Raw genomic sequence first — 17524 nt, 5'->3', positions numbered from 1 at the left:
TGAACAAAAGAATCATGTGTGGTAAACAATCAAAAAGTGCTTTATGTATGATGAAACTTCTAGATTAATTGGTTTCACTCAAGTTGACAATAATACTTTGAAAACTACTGGGGATATAGATCAGTCTTTAATTCAGTTTATTTTAAAAGGAGTAACAGCCCAAATATGGAAACTGTTGTAATATTGGTGATATTTTCTGTGACCTATATCACCAACCCTGAATGGAGCATGGCCATCTTATATACCTCCAACTGCTAAATGGTAATAATATCTTCATAAATATGACTTCATTCTTTCAAGGTAATCTAGAGCATCTGAATGAAACAAAACAAGGGTGTGGATGGAACAGTAAAGCCAAACAAAAAATCAATCAGTACAAGTCACTCACACACAGTGTTTGACTGGCCTGAAACATGTCCTTCTTTACATGCTTTATTGAAACTCATATCACGGCTTATCTTGCCATATCACAGGAGTTCAAACAAAAAGATTAAACTGAGTTTGTCTATTCGTAGGAAACACATATATACCTCCTATATTACCTTGTCCTCTGCCCTTATGAAATTGCTGTGATTAATGGGGCGGAGGGATCAATGCAGACTCAAAGTCGTCTCTCAAAATACCAATGAATTATGACCCAGACTTCCATTTCATAATGAGCATTGGCACAGAAAGCACAAAGTGAATTTAAGATCAGTATGACTCATTGCTTACTTACAGTAGAGAGGAGAGGATATGAAATGCAACACTGCGAGCTCCACTTAATGCCATGCCGTTATTTAAATGAAAATGCAGACCCTCTTTTTAACACCTCTGTAGTCTTTGTTTCTAAATAGTCAGAAAATTTTCTAAATGAAATAGTTTTCCATATGATGTCAAAGCTTACAGTGCTCCTGTATTTTTTCCACACATGGGCACATAGGCTACAGGAAAACAAAATGTAGCCACATATTTAAGAAAGAACAGACTGTGATATTTTAGGAATCAAAATAACCTTCTAAAAATTCAGCACTAACATTAATAATGAGGGCCATTAATGACAATATATCTGGTGGTTACGGGCCAGCCTGAGCATTCACTGAGAGAAATAAGAAAATATATAAAATGTATAAAATATTTGTGTACAGTTTGTTATCTTTATAAAAAAATGTGGTGCACATGTATTATTAGGTCAAAGCACTGAGGACAGACTAGAACCTCTATTTACACAACTAAAAGGCTAAACAATAACACAGACATATGGCATAAGGGGCATCAGAGGGGTCATGCTGGGCATAATGAGGTCAGAAAAGGGTTTTGTAGTAATCAAGGTGATATGACAGATAGCACAGTGCTGTTTTATCATCACTATAAGTCTCATAACAAGGCTGGCATAGTTTTAATGCGTTTTGATAGCGTTCTCAGAAAGTTCACGAAAGCATAGTCTGTTTTAGGTAGAAGTGTGTGGAGAACATAAAATAACATTCAGTTATCTCTATCATAACTCTAATACACACATAACTGACTGAAAAAAATTAAGTTATTACGGCACTATATACAAGGCTATTGTAATGTAGGCTATCCTCTTGGCTATCCTCTTAGTTCCAAATGCCTTTCTTTGATCAGACACGTACATTAACGAACACAACGGGATTAGTAAACGGTGTTCGTTGGTTAATCTATACGGTGTCTTTGGAATAGGCAACTACAGCAGCAACTATAAATATTGAAGATAAAGCAATTTCACCTACCAGGTTTGGGATACAAACTCAAACTGATATCCAAACGATTGGAAACCGCTGAGAAACGGTGGACAGATATGTTCGTGTGGAGCACTCGCACGTCGCGTGGAGTAAAGAGCGATGAGCGCGTTGGTCTGACCGCAGCTTTTGTGATGTAAATAGGGACTTTAAGCAACAGCTGCTGATAGAACGGCGACGGCAGCCGGAAATAAACAGTTAACTGCCGTAGTTAAAGAGCGCAAAAATCACTAAGCAACAGTAAAGAGGACGGCATAGGGAATAATTTAATCATCAGACAAAATACAAAAAGAAAGTGATTTTAAAAAGAAAGAGAAGGGTTGATTTTAGCACTTAATGATATACAGAAACGATTTCAATGCCACATAACCTAAAACATAACATTAACTGTCTTAATCTGTCACGTAGTAACGACTACGGCAAATCAGCTGTTCTCCCGTAGTAGACGGTTACAGTAGAACGTCAAGAAGTAGCAGTTAATGTCGCGCATGCGCAATAGAACGCCAGAATGCCGTTGCCGTTCCACCAGAGGCTGTTGCTTAAAGTCCCTAATGTCAAGCGCTACGACAGCTCGTCCACTCACTGACTTCTAATAGCCTACGACACAAAACAGCACAGCTGTCACCTGCCCGACTGTCATCGCCAGTCCAAAGAAAACGGACAAGCAGTTAATACAACAAAGTGTTCGACATCCGGTGAAAAGATAGGATAGCCTAACTTACTTTTCTCCTTTGGCGAAAATCTGGACTTCGCGGATGTTCAAGTCACTTTTAATGTAACTCGAATTTTTATTTAATATGAGAAGAAAAAAATGATAGGCATTAAGCCTGTTCAGAACTATAGACTCAAATGTATTGGAAGTAGTCGCATGGGTGGCACGTTGGACAGCTGTCCTCGCGCCGGCTGTCTCAAGTTATTGTCATGCACAGATCGCGATCAGGGGGGCGTACTGCAAATGAGCTTATCTGGATGACTATCCCTTGATCACTAACGGTCGAACTGGTGATAAAAAATTAGGTTACTCTTAGCAAACGTCAAAAAGAAATGCTTAGTTGTCCCATAAAGGCTTGAAATAAGCTAACTTAACTTAATAGGCAACATTTGTTTAGGCTACTATTGTTGACAAGATGAAACTTGGAGAGAATTCTGAGAATCCAAATCAGCAAAATATTTCTCTGTTAGAATCGCACTTCTTCAATCTATATAACTATGTACAGAGCGATTCAAGAGCGCCTGAAATAGCACAACATAGTAGGGCAAGGTCAAGTTCTTCAAATGGAAGTTCAAACAAGTCCTCATCATTATCATCGTGCAATTTCCTGGCCCGTGTATAACACAAATACACACTGATGTGATTCCAAAGTGAACAGCCTGAAATAGCTCCAAAGAGTATAGCATAAGGTCAAGTTTTTTAAAAAGGATATTCTTATCACTACTAACAAAAAGTGGTTACACAGTTATATTTGTTTTGAAAATGCAATCTTATCCGTGCTAGAAATGGTTAATATCTGATGCAGTCAGCTTGCGTTTCATAGAAGGTTCACTGAATTAAGGCAAAGTCCTCTGATATTGATTTGCAGGCTGAATCTATTGAATAACTGTCAAAAGAGTTAAAGTGAACCATCAGCTGGACACAGTTTTTTCTTTCGTTCCCATTTTGAAACCTATTCAACATATATTGAACAAATGCTGGGGTAATGAGTTCGATGAGCCCGTTGCTTACCTTGTGTGAGTCTGACAGGTTTGGTAACTGCTAAGCCATCCAATGAGCACTGATTTCCACAGGGGTACAGGGTAATGGCTCCCCCCACATTTTCAATGTAGCAATGCTGAGCAGTGACACCGGGACCCTGAATATTAATGTCTGTGTTCCCATGGCCGAGTGTAGTCTTCCCTGCAACATGTGATGGAGATTTATTAAAACTGATTATTGCTTCATTGCTGTACTTTAAATAGTTTAATGAATAAAAAATGTTTTTTTCATGCATATGAAATGCTTGCAACAAAAGGACACATGGTTTGTGTTCCCTTCTTTAACAAAAACAGGACCCCCCCCCACACCCACCCCATCCGACCCCAAGTTATTTCATTCGCAGTGTCTATGAAGCAGATGTGAGTAAAAAGCCATCACCCAAGCCTATTGTGAGTGCAGACATGGTAAGAAAAAAGTGACAAGAGTGGGTGTGTGCTGAACTTTAAATTGAAGATGAACATCATGATTCATGATGCTTTTTCAAGCGGTCATGCAAATTCCCTTAGACAAATGTGCATGCTCTCACTCAAGCAAGCTCAGTAACACAATGTGAAGCAACAGGGGATTGTCAAAGTCAGGTCATAGCCCCATAATTCTGTCTTTTGTTCTAAAGCCACTGCCATCATGAATGAAATTTACAAGATAAAACTGAAACCTCAATACTCCTCAAAAAAAACAAAAAACCTCAATCATAGATCGATCATATATGTATATATACAAGTTTGTATGTTTAGTGTAATAGGCTACAATAATGAAATCCATCCATCTATCTACATGAGCACAGGAAATTGTGTATTCAATCCCCTATAAAATGATTCGCTGATGAACACTGCACTAAATTGACTTCCTCTGGGATTTATACTTGAATGCTTGTTCTCATTCTTCCTCAATGTCAGGGGATGAGAAGTCCTCTATTTGTCATTCTTCATGAGATGAAGCATAGCCAAGCTTTGAGGACAGACAGTGCAGTGATATTTGTCCTCTCTCATGAACTTTTACCATTACCACACAAAAACACAAATTTAGTCCCCAGTTTTTCAATTGGCATCCCTTCTGTCGGTGCGATCATATAATTAGGTCTCAAAATTTGAAAAAATCATTGCCACTAAACACAAATTCCACAGCTAACCCAACACAACATCCTTAGTCAAATGACCATATTTGCAATTTAGCAGATATCTGGAGGGGGATACTTTATGAGGGTATTATATATTCAGTAATTTTTAAGGTGACTGAACTTACCCTCTGGCAGGGGCAGCAGAGTTATAGCCGTACTCAGACGGCCACTTCCCAAGCTGACGAGATGGGGCCGTTCTGCCTGGACTTTGAGAGTCTTGCCTGTTTCAATCAGGTCCAGCGACGTGTTCTGTGAATATATGAGGACAATACAACAGTAAATCAACAACAGGGTCATTTTTTTACAGGCTTTGATCACCATTAAAGTGACCTGTACTTTTTGGACGACTGCTCAGGGTTCCCCAAACAGGATTAGTGTAATTCCATTAGGACCATTGAGTATTGCAGCGGCAGGGTAAGAGGCTAACTGGCTAAACAGGCTTAGCTCCATCAGGTACCACCAAGAGGCTAACAGGATTTAGCTGTTAGATGAAAGACAAGGGACCAGACCGATAAAATAAGGAGGAACATATTTGGCCCCAGCGTGTCACATGGAGGTTCTCAAGGGCAGCACAGGGTTTACTTGCTTGGTAAATCATATGATATTTGAGAGAGTGATGAGGCACTGCACTTCTTCAAAATAAATGGTAGTTATTTATTTATTTATTTTTCAAATAGGGAAATAGCACATTTGGTATCTTTAGATGATGTCAGAAATCATACAGACTATGATGCACTAGAAAGGACTTTAGAAAGGAACTGAAGAGCAACCAGTGACTGATAGGGGTTGGAAATATCACATCCATCTCTTTTCCACATCTAGGATGTAAAACACTAAGTGCCAATAGCGCTGAAAATGCACAGAGATTTATTTTTGAGGTTGAGGTTTATTGTATGAATTTGTTAGAGTTTCCCTTTTCCTACCAACATTAATGGGAAGAGAGTATTTAAATAAATCATTTAAAGTGATTTAGTAAGGTTTGCGCTATTCAATTTAATGGTATTTGCGGCATTATTTACTGGCCAAAATAAGCATGTCTTAAACCAGATGCTAATTTGCACTGCTCTTGATAGATTGCATTGGTCATTAAGGAAATTATCCGGCTGTGTCTGTGTTCTTTAATTTTGCTTGTCGTCAGTAGATCAAGTAAGCAGGATTCTCCACTCCCATAAGGCGCTTTTTTGGAATTGCGCTCTCACGCTAATTTGCCCTGTTTAGTGAATCTGGCCCTAAATGAACTAATGGATTGGCCATAGGGAGTATGTCTGCAGTGGGCTTTTCTTACTTGTACAAAATAAACATTTACAGATTTTGAAAAAGATAGAAGTTTATTTTCTTTTTGAAAAAAGGAAAAATGTTCTGACATTATCAGTCCAACCTAATTTAAATTTCAATGTAAAAACTGATGTGCTTAGAAATCAAAACACAGTCAAATCCAAAAGTTGCATTGAATACATATGTAATATATATATATATATATATATATATATATATATATATATATACTGTATATAGTAGGGGAATTATGGATTACACGGGTTGTGATACAGGCATATGTCCTTGGTTGTTTTTCTGTCCCAAACTAGCCCTAAGAATGGACCATTCAAATAAAGCTTATTTAAAATTAAGTATTTAAAGTGTATTTAAATAGATTATTTAAAGTGTCTTCAGATGTCATCTTTTTATGGTCTAGCGTCGATAGAAATAACCTTTAAAACTGAACATGAAGCTTTCAATAGCAATGTATAAATTCTTTTTAAAGTGATTAAATGTCAATGTAGTTTGTTTTAGCTTTCGTATCTTATCCTGTCATCTCCTGATAATAGGGCTCCATATAAAGCTGCCACACAGTTTCCATTGTCCTCTGACATTTTTTTCTACACACTGCTCAGTTGTTTGTGTTTCTCTCTCTCTCTGTGAGTGTGTGTGTGCGTGCATGCAAAATCAACTTCAAGTTTTAACAGGTGCATTGAACTAACTTAGGCTTGATGTTTTTGAGACCCTGTAATGTTTGATAGGTGGAACACAGAGCAGTGTTTGAGCAAGATTAAATGCAGACAGAAAGGCTGGACTGGACATCAACAGTGATGAAAATTAACCCTATAATTAGGGAACATTTCACCTCTTAATTTTCAAGTTCTGCAGATTCCACTTTTAAGTGGTGTAAAGTTTTGCAGAACTATTTGTCTATTGCACCAGATGTACTCATATAGACATTATAACGAAATTACAAAATAAACTATATTCTGCTTTTAAAGTAAATGGATTTTACACAGCACTTTTCAAAGGTTCGGGGTTAGTTATACTTTATAAAATGAAATGAATAGTTTTATTCAAGGATGAAGGATGAATTTAATCAGAATTCTGAGCAACTAGTTTCTTTTTCACATTAGATTAAAAATGTTTTGGCACATGTCTGCAAAAGAGCAAGTATAACTACAGTTTACACAATAAATAAATACATGGCTTTGTTGATCAAAACTAATTAGTTGATAAATGAAGCTGTCAAACATGACACAACTTCTCAACGTTCCTTGATTGTGTGAGCCATCGAACTCAAAATGATCCATTAATTTATCAAAATCTGTCAGACATGCATGTTTATTCCATAAATGTCTGACGTGGAATGATTGTACTGTGATAAATTGGCAAAGTTCAGAAGCATAAGAATTTGCTCATAGCACAATCACTACCATTTTTTAACATACCTAAACAGCAGCTACAGCAGTACTTTAAAAAAAATTGTAGTAATGTGCTACTTGCCATGGAACAGCAAAATAAGAAGATATAAGAATGAATGGTGGTAGTACACATAAGTGTGTAAAAATTAATAAGACACTGAATTTTCAGTCACATTTATACAAAAATGTACATAAAAATAAATACACTGTATAAATAAAAATGTTAATTTTCTTTATGCACTACAGTATTGACCTTTTGTACCTGTTGAAATGTGTAGCTATCTAAAAAGCTCAGTGTGATACACAAGTATAAACTGACATTCTTGTATAGTAAAGAAAGCAGCCAGTCAACAAAATAGAAAAAATGTATAACAAATATTTGAATGGCGAAAAACATCTAAACAGTTTAAGTGTTGCTCAAATAGCATAAACACTTTTTTTATTTTGATGGCATTGGCCACTTTACTAACACAATATAGGTAGGGTTCCCACACCTTGGTTAACTTCAAATTCAAGGATTTTCCAGATCCAATACAATCCAATCAAATTCAAGGACTTAATGGGGAGACACGTTTGTTGTGTTCAATAAGAAACGTTGAGGTACTATCGTAGTAGTTTCGTGCGTGTGTGAACGTCATGAAAACACAAAGTACCCTGAAACCCGGGAAACGTTAAAGTAACGCGTAAATGCGCGTAATTAACGTAAATCAGGTAGAGTGCATATAGGCCACGAAGTGTTGGCAAAATACACTTTCATCCAAACGGAGGGAATAATATGGATTTTATCCAGAAATATCCAGAAAAATAAATTCAAGCACTTTCAAGGACCTGTATCAATGTATGTTTACTTTCCAAAACTTTGCAAGGCCTTGAATTATGTATTTATTTTTTTTCAGATTCACAAACCTTCAAGAATTTCAAGGACCCATGGGGACCCTGTATAGGGTTTGAAGGATGAATTAATTGTTTTGGAGAATATTAAGGCTGTTTCAAAAAATGTGCCAAAGCGATAAAAACAAGATTTTTTTTACAATAATACAGTTTATGGTATTTAAAAAAAAAAAAATCAAATACAGCCTTTGTGAGAATATTAAGAGACTTCTTTCAAAAACCAAAAAAAAAAAAAAAAAAAAAGAAATCTTACAGACACCAAACTTTTGAACAGTATTGTGAATGTATATGTATACAGATCACACACTCACCTGTAAGACCCGATGAGTCAGATGACCGTGTTCTGGAACGTTCTGATTCAGCCTGTCCATGTCTATGGAGTTGTCAATCACTTCATGACATTTGTCAAGATCCTGCTGGAAATAATAATAAATAATACAGAGTTTTTTTGTTTGTTTTTTGTTTTGTTTTTAAATCAGCTAGTCCAAAAATTATTTGCTGAATGGCTAAAGTTCAGTCAAATAAAACGTGAGTGGACTGGGTCATATACACAATGTATTTTTTTTTGTATTTATCTATAAACAGACTATTAGAATAGATATCTGGCAATGTTGCAATGCTTAAAGCTTGTGTCTTTGAGCTTAACATGAATGATCAATGAAATGAATGAAATACATCAAGTGTTTCCTTATTGTAGACAAAATACAGTGATGTAATGATAACAAATGCATATTATGATTAACCAACTGTCGTGAACAGACTGAAGTCTGCATCTTAGTTGAAATACACAGCATGAGTCAGTGTGACTCATCTTACGCACAAACACACACACACCCAGACTCGGAGTGAACAGATGCAGCCAATTATCTATGGTAGACACAGGCACATTAGCGTGAACAAACTAGAGTAGACCTCAGGTCAGCACACTTCAAAGCAGATCAGTCATTTAGGAACATCCCTAACCTAAATTCCCCCTCTCCCTCCTTCCTCATCCCTGACTCATGCCACTGTCTCTCAGACAAAACACACAGGGAATCCCAGAGAAACAGACCCACAAGACAAACTGAACATCAGGTTCTGTGCGTGTGGGTGGGTTCTTTTTAACCATCCGAGTCATCGAAATCATAAGTAATCAGTTTTATCTTATAAGAAGTTTTTAGCTAATAGTTTTCATCTTAGCTGAGCTCTTGGCTGTAGCTCAACTATTCCACATTTACAGTCTGGCACAGCAAAACATCAAAAACAGAATTTTCCGTACGTGTTTTTTTGTACATAATGATCATTGAGGATCAGTGAAGAACAATAACGTCAGTAAAAGACGTGGTAACTCAGTAGCGATGTGGTATCAACATTATGCTTAAAATCATGTAACTTTGCGACACTATTTTATTGATTAATAATTTGATTTGGCGGTTTATAATCAGTGCAAAATTGCTTGTTCTGACATTAAACAGCAGAAAATACTGTGTAGCCTTTCACCACACTACATTTTTCTTGACAATATTAAACAATAAGTCAGTGCTTCTGATTTAAAACAAATGAATCTTTTGGATTGTAATCACATGTTCTGATAATTAAATACAAAAACAAATATTAATATATTCGTTTATTTCTCCTCAGTTACATTTTTTCTTAACAACAATGTAAAAAAAACAACCATTGAGTTGTCGTGAGAGGTTATCCTAGATGGGTGTAAAGCCAAAACTGAGTGATTTTAAGGCAAGGGAAACTGTTTCCACTGCTGGCATGTCCAGTCAGGGAAACGACTGGAATGAGACGCTTCGCTTCTCCAAACAAGCGAAGACAGGTTAGGTGCGTGCATATATTATGGACATTTTAGTCTTTAACTCAACAGCTGGTACAAAACCAAACTTCATCTTTTCCTCCTTTCCCCAGCTAACCTCTCTCTCCCTTTCATTCCTGATGTCATGTTTGCAAGTGCAGCTGGCAAGTGCTGCAGGCCTACCGCCTCTCACAACCACGTCCAGTGTGTGACAGAGGGAAAAGAGAACAGAAAGCCTCTGTCACTATTCTGAATATGGTCACTGCTCTCACCATCACACACACACACACACACACACACACAACTGGACAATACAGACACACTGACTTGAATGCATACAGATTCCTTGATTCAAATATATTTGCACACAAATAAACAAAACAAACAAATATACACTTGATATCAGTTCAACTGGAGGATTTCAAACCGGTAAGTGGCATGCCTCTGAAACGTGTCATTAAGACTGCACTTATGCCACTGTGTCCTGCCCTCTGCAGCAGAAAATAGACTCAACCACATAGCACAAACCACAAAGCTCCTCTTACAGGGGTTATAATCATACAGGCTACACACACACACACACACACACAAACACGTGTAGCAGTATGTTAGAGTTACGGTAAGTAAGGAAACCATAGCAGGAACATACAGCTAATATAACAGTACAGCTAAATGTAGCATGGGCAGTCGGTGAATCTGGGAAACAGAAATCAAAAACTGTAAACTTGAAGGCCTAGCGACTTGTTAATCCTCTGAAAAAAGTGAAATTACACTGAGATTTAAAAATTATTTTAAAGTCACCACCAAGAACAAGAAAAATAAAAACAGTCCATTATCTTACATTAAATAAATTAAATATGTATATTCTATTATTAAAATATAGTATTTTTATTCAAAATGTTTTATTAAAATATATAATAATAACTTCAATTTAAAAAAATTTATAGGCTATTTTAAGTTTTGATTATATGGAATGTATAATAGTTTTGAGTTACTTCTGCACTTGGCATGATACTGATAAATACTAAGCAATTGATATAATGAAACATTTACTCTACATTTCTTGAGTCATAGCTGCCAAAAATCAATGCAGTAGTAAAAACAACCAAAGAAACTTCATTTAGAGTTTGTAGACATACCAAATATCAAGTTCTTAAGAACCCATAGGCAACATCAAGCCCACTCACCATATTTTTAGCCCAAGAAATACCCGTTCTGTTGCTGCATGGCCTTGTTTATTGACAGTCTCTGTGCTATGTCCTGTTTTTACGTCTTTGAGCCTTTGGTTGACCGTCTACAGTCAAGCTCTTGCTGTTTGTTTGTCCCTGCCGCTCACTCATGTCTCTTACTGAATGTTCTGAAGTTTCTGAGGACAGAATTACATAGTACCGCCACAGCTGGGACAGAGAGAGAGAGAGAGAGAGAGAGAGAGAGAGAGAGAGAATGAGAGAGAGAGAGAGAGAGAGAGAGAGAGAGAGAGAGAGAGAGAGAGAGAGAGAGAGGGAGAGAGAGAGAGAGAGAGAGAGAGTGCACAGGAAGAGGAATTCACATAAAAAAGTCTCTGTCAGAATCCAGGTGTGCGGTCCATCTTTCCAAACACCCATGAATAATCGTCAAGTATATGTCTAAATTTAGAAAGATAAATCACGAGTGACTTTACAACGTCTACAACAATTTACTACGTCATTTTCTGTGAGCTCATCTCACCTGTTTACGTATGCAGCTTACTGCTCAAAAACATGCTACACATAGGCTACTTTTATACTATCTCACCCTTATGTTTATTTTTATTTATTTTATTTACTTCAGGTTTATTTAACAGGGACAATGCACACTAATGATACATGATTAAATGTACAGTGTGCCAGAATTAGCCAGTAGGCTATTTTACATCTGCTGTCCCTGGACAGATCTTGATGTCACACCTAAAACAAAAAAAAAAACAACAACAAAAAAACCATAAAAACAATATATCTAGGACAATAACTAATGTCAAAGGTTTCCCCTATCTAAACACAAGATAAAACAATGAGCCAGCCAACCACATTGGCATAGCACAGGAGACACAAACAAGCAAACAGACTAATAAAAATAAAGATTAACAACAAAAGACAAAAAAATAAATAAAAAAAATAAAATGTTATGAGTTTCTTTCTTCTGTGGAACATTAAAGAGGATATTTTAAGAAATGATTGTTTGTTTGTTTTGTCCAAAACTGGTTACCACCATTCTTCAAAATATCTTCTTTTGTGTTTGCGTTTAATTTTCGGGTACACTATCCCTTTAAGAATTATATTTGACGTTAATGTCATGTTTTCATTTTAAAGCAACCGTTAGAAGACAATGGGAAACATCTGATGCATGTGTGGTTGCTATTTTTAAAGAACTGCTGGAATGATATTAAAGAGTCAGATCATCATCATTGCAGCATGGACTCATTTCGGACAGATTTGAGTTTACACGCACTTGTGGAGCATGGAAAAGTCCTTGATATTCCAGGTGGAGTCCCCCTACTCACTTCCTGTTCTTCCCTCCTCCAGAGAAGCAAAACAAAAAGTGGTGTTTTCCATTTGATGTTCAACAGCTGCAAAACTGCTGACGTGAGTCACTTTAAGAATATTTGTTACATTATTAGACTCATTTATGGAAACAATTTTTTTTTTCATTGTAGTCAACGAAAGTTGTCATGGAACTCCTATGCAAACATTTAAGCTTTGTCTCTAAGTCAACATACAACAAAGCAATCCATCACACAGCGAGCCAGACTGATTGGTAACAATCCTAAGAAACATGGGAAAGCCATGAATCAAAGCACTAGAGGAAAAACTTCTGTCTGGTGGAGGACGAGAAAGAAATCCTTTTTTTTTTCCATGGCCATTGCCAGTGAGTAAGACAGATGTCAAAAGAGTCCAAACACATAAAAAAATGAACACAAACAAATCTGAGCAGCAACTAGGCAACCACAGCTGGAAGATGAGCAGACTCTTCCGGTGTGGGCTCATAAGCGGGGACTCTTCCTGTAGCTTGACCCTATGATCAAGCTACTCTCTGGGAATAAACAGTCTCCAGCTGCCCCCTTCTCACCCACAACTGAGAACAAATGTCAATATGCCTGACAATTTAAAGCTGTCCTCTGTTTTGAGCCACTAGTACCTTACTGTTGAGCCAATTTAAGTTATTTATTTGTTTGTTGTCCTCCTCTGGGAGTTAAAATTCTAATGACTTTATGTGAGAATGGTTATTCCACCAAAGCTTCAAACATTCATGTGTAAGGCATTAGGCTCAGAAGTCTAGAGTGAAGCTGCCATGGTCAACACATGGCAAGCACACAAGTTGGAAAGTTAGCTGCTAGATAACTTTCCAAATTTCCATGCTGGACTGCTGTCTTTGACACATGTGATATCAAAGCTGAGCATTTTGGTCTTACTCATAAATTCTTTGATGGCAGGGACATGCTGCTTTAATCTCTTGCAGCATTTTGCAACAGTCTAGTCACTTATTATAGTATCAGAGTAAAGCAACAAGGCGTCAGAATGATTGACCACAGATCTCACCCCAGAAAACAGTCACAGTGGCTTGTGTGGCAGAAATGCCTGAGATCAGAACACTGTTTTTAGCAGTGTGTTTGTGAGAGAGTGAGAAGAAAGACTGGATTTGTTTCATTGGCACGGTCGTATAAGAAAATGTCTTAATTTTTTAAAAAATGCTATCCAAGAGGGAACATTCTTGCATATGGTGCTTTTTTCCTTTTTATTTTTTTAATTAGCAACCATTTGGACTTAAAATAAACACATTCAAGAAAGCATTTCCAGTCCCAGCCTGCCTATTTCGGCCAAATATTTCACACTTTTTCACAAGCACGTGTCAGAACTGAGTGTAACGTCCACATCTTCCATCACACCTGTACTCATACCATTTATTAAAGTCACCATGATATGAAATTTCATGAAAATAATGTGAATGACTGTGGATGATAAGGTTCACAAATTTTATACAACATAACTCAATCTTCTAGTGAAAACAGACTTCTTTTTGTAATGACATTGATAAGACTAAACAAACATTTCAGTTTCAATCCCATGTAAGGGGGAGAAAATCTGAGATCTACTCAATTTGCATCCCTATATTATCATTCCATTATGTAGTGTTTGTAATTCCTCAAAGGAAAATACATGTGAACTCAAGTATGATCGAATAGACAAATTCATGGTTCACTTCAGGTAAAAGAAACTGGATTTATGGTTCAAACAGACAGAGAAAGTAAAATCCCTGAAACTTTAGCTAGTAGCTCACATTTGTGGGTTTCCATATTGGAAGTGCATTTCCTTATAATACTACATGGATGGAGAACGTAAGCAACACCTCGAACATAAGCTAAGACTTGCCGAGCCAGACTTTTGATTATTGGCATAAATCGCTCAGTGAAGTGACTGTGGGCATGCTGTCTGCAGGTGTGAGCTACAGGTGTGGGCACTAGGAGAAAAGCTTGAGGAATTATGCCAAGGTTATTGAATCCTCTTTGGCTCTTTTTTCACCAGTGCTGGTGTTCAATTCCCCTTTTTTTGTTCCTCCTTTATGTTTGTTTCATCCACTCCCTCTTACCTTTTATGCACACGTTTCTTTGTATATTTGTTTGTTTTAAACACACACTTAGGCAACTCTTCCAGCAATCGTAGATAGCTACATCAAACTCTAAGTTGGATTCATTCCACTGCCTGGCGTCTCACATTATTAAATGCGAAAATGCTTTCCATATGAATCATCCCTTAGAAAAGTGAAACTTACTGCTCCAAACGAAGTGACTTTGTTTGTGTTTGTTTCCTGAATGAATCAGTGTTTTGAATGAATTGGTATATTGTTTGATTCAAGGACTCACTCAAAGGCTATGTCCCAATTCATAGGCTGCATCCTTCAAAGGACTTCCCATAGCCATAGTCCACTGGTTTTCGCCTACTGTATAGTAGGGAAGTATCCAGGTTCAATCATTCGATGTCAATTACCATAATGACGAGCTTTGAAAAAAGTTGTTAAATAGTGCCAAAAGATCCCAATTCTGACTTGTACCATGTGACCGCTGTACCTTACCAAAGCAGATTTTTTTTTGTTTTGTTTTTTGGTGTTGATAGTTTCGCCATACAAAGGCATTATTCCGAGTCCGAGAACAGTTCCTATAACTGAATGTAGTATGTGTTGTGATCTCTTAAGTACGATTATTATGCAGAATTCACGTACTACCGGAAATGTCCTCCATTTCTGATGTCGTGATTACAAGCTTGTTGCTTTCAAGTGCTTTGTCAGATAGAAAACGTGGAGGACACCAGGTTTATTCTAGCCTATTTCTTAGGGAGATCTTATTAAAGTCAACATGTATTGAAGATGTTTTCTTTTGTATAAAATGTAACAACCCATTTTTTGATGACCATCCACTGCGCCATCTGGTCAACTTGCTGACGATTCTGAAATCTTGGTGAAATGGGTGCTATTTTCGCTGTTCAAAAAATTGTTATTCATGCACAATTTTAACAACAAAACAAGGTGAGCTGTTGTCACCTTGACAAAAAAACAAACAAACAAAAAAACGAATTTAAATACCAGTCACAGGAGAAATTATTCTCCCCTCCACCATCTTTAGAGTTTACGGTTCAAAGGAAATTTCCAATAGCATGTGAAGGCGGTGTTATATCTGAGTTTCCAAGTAAATATGACTTAAGAGGGTATATTCATGTCCAATTTCATAGGAAACTTGTATTTATGATCATTCCGATACCACGAGTGAAGGCAGCATAGTCGCCACCTACTGACATAATGATGTAACCTTAAGAAAGTCCCTGAGAAATCCTTGGAATTCAGACAGACTGTCTGGAAAGTGCAAACACAAACAAGCAGGTTGCACAGCCTGTCAAATTCATGGACTGGAACTAAATGTTAGTGCCTATAATTTATGTCACATGTGTAATATCTAGCTGTGTCAAAAATGTTTAATCTATGACTGTTGCATTGCAGGGGTCATACAGCACACAGGTGGCATACAGAAGAGGTATTGAATGTGTTTCCAAATCTCTGCACCTGATTAATTAAACAGTGGAGTCATTTGACTGACAGACAAGGAATGTTTCAAACCACCTGTTAGTCAGCCTCTTTTAGTGAAAGCAGCATTGATGGTGCAAAAAAAAATTGTGTCAGCAGACCAAGCACAACCTTCCTGCACACTTCTCATACACTGGTGTGCAGTGCTGTCCCCACTGGGACAATAGTCTCATTGTTCATTCTTTAGGTCAGGGCCATTATTCCCATCCTTGTCCAGTGCAGCCCATTTTTATTCTCTCTAATATTCAACACATAAAGAGACTAGAGTTCTCCATTACTCACACACACACCTTACCTAAAATGAAGAAATACATTCATTTGAGGTAATTCATAACTCACACTATGACATCAGGGTGCAAAGACTGTTACACTGTTGTTACTTTTTAAAGACTGCATCCATTTGTGTCATAAACTGAAGTCAAATTTCTTCCGAAATCTGAATGTCCCTTTCAGTTCCTCTTTCAATGATTCATATACTAATTTTAAAATTTTAAAAAGTTTTGAATGGGTTACCATAGAGACAAATGTGTTACTATTTATAGTTATTTGTTTTTTTATATATAAAATTGATGTAATTTTACTAATTACATTTACATGTATTCATTTAGCTGACGCTTTTTATCCAAAGCGACAATTGCCATATATGTCAGAGGTCGAACACCTCTGGAGAACAAGGGGTTAAGTGTGTTGCTCAGGGACACATTAGTGTCTCACAGTGGATTCGAACCCGGGTCTCTCACACCAAAGACATGCGTCTTATCCACTGCGCCATCACCACCCCAAATTAATAATAAAACAAAATAATTAACATTTTTGGGGATGCATAGTAACCTAATGGTATATTATTATTATCCACACTACATATTAGCACCAATCTCTTACTTGTTTCATAAAATGATCACTCTAAATGCATTCAGAGAACTTCATCACAAAAACCCAGCTGTCAGTCAAAGCCTTACCTGAGTTCAGATCCTAAGCTGTGTCAGTCCTACATATAATCCTTAGAGCGGGAAACTCATGCTCACTTTAAGACATCTTAAACTCTATGGAGCACCAGAGCAGGATGAACAAATCATTCAGAACTAAAAATGAGAAATATCTTCCCTCATCTGTCTGTCCTGCGCTGTTCCCCCACCTACATGCTCTCTCTCTCTCTCTCCACCCCTTGTCCTCTCCTTCTCTTTTCCAACCCTCATAGTCTCTCACACACTTCTTCCCTCCCTTCTTTTTTTTCATTCTGCTACCACAAGGCAGTCTTTTATTCTCACAGCTGAAGAGCTCCTCACTTGTTCAGCCTCTGGAACGAGACACCCACCCTGATCCCAGATCAGGAGACAGGCCGAGAGAGAGAGAGAGAGGCTGGAATACAATAGGGGTGATTTATCACCACACTGATGTAGAGATTTCAGAAATGGTGTCTCGTAAGATTAGATTCGTAATATCAGCATATTGTGGAAACAAGTCAGGTGGCTC

General features: G+C 37.2%; 1 protein-coding gene across 14 annotated transcripts in view; it reads right to left on the bottom strand.

The window, feature by feature from the left end:
• phldb1a (pleckstrin homology-like domain, family B, member 1a) overlaps positions 1–17238 on the bottom strand; it is a 45658-nt gene extending 28420 nt beyond the window's left edge. For 5 of the 14 annotated variants that reach the window (XM_039659241.2, XM_089130309.1, XM_039659245.2 and 2 more), the window contains exons 1-4: positions 11152–11317; positions 8493–8597; positions 4735–4858; positions 3463–3633 (exon numbers count right to left, since the gene is read on the bottom strand). In XM_039659241.2, the coding sequence (XP_039515175.2) occupies positions 3463–3633; positions 4735–4858; positions 8493–8597; positions 11152–11154 (403 nt within the window). In that variant the 5' untranslated portion in view covers positions 11155–11317. Of the gene's footprint in view, positions 1–1730; positions 1882–2292; positions 2337–3462; positions 3634–4734; positions 4859–8492; positions 8598–11151; positions 11318–17010 lie in introns of those variants that run through there. The other 9 variants (XM_089130312.1, XM_039659247.2, XM_039659248.2 and 6 more) reach the window with 6 other exon arrangements.
• Positions 17239–17524: the final 286 nt, after the last annotated feature.

Source organism: Pimephales promelas, chromosome 4, assembly GCF_988280905.1.
Source record: "Pimephales promelas chromosome 4, fPimPro1.hap1.1, whole genome shotgun sequence".
Taxonomy (NCBI): domain Eukaryota; kingdom Metazoa; phylum Chordata; class Actinopteri; order Cypriniformes; family Leuciscidae; genus Pimephales; species Pimephales promelas.
This window is presented reverse-complemented; position numbering and strand designations above follow the sequence as displayed.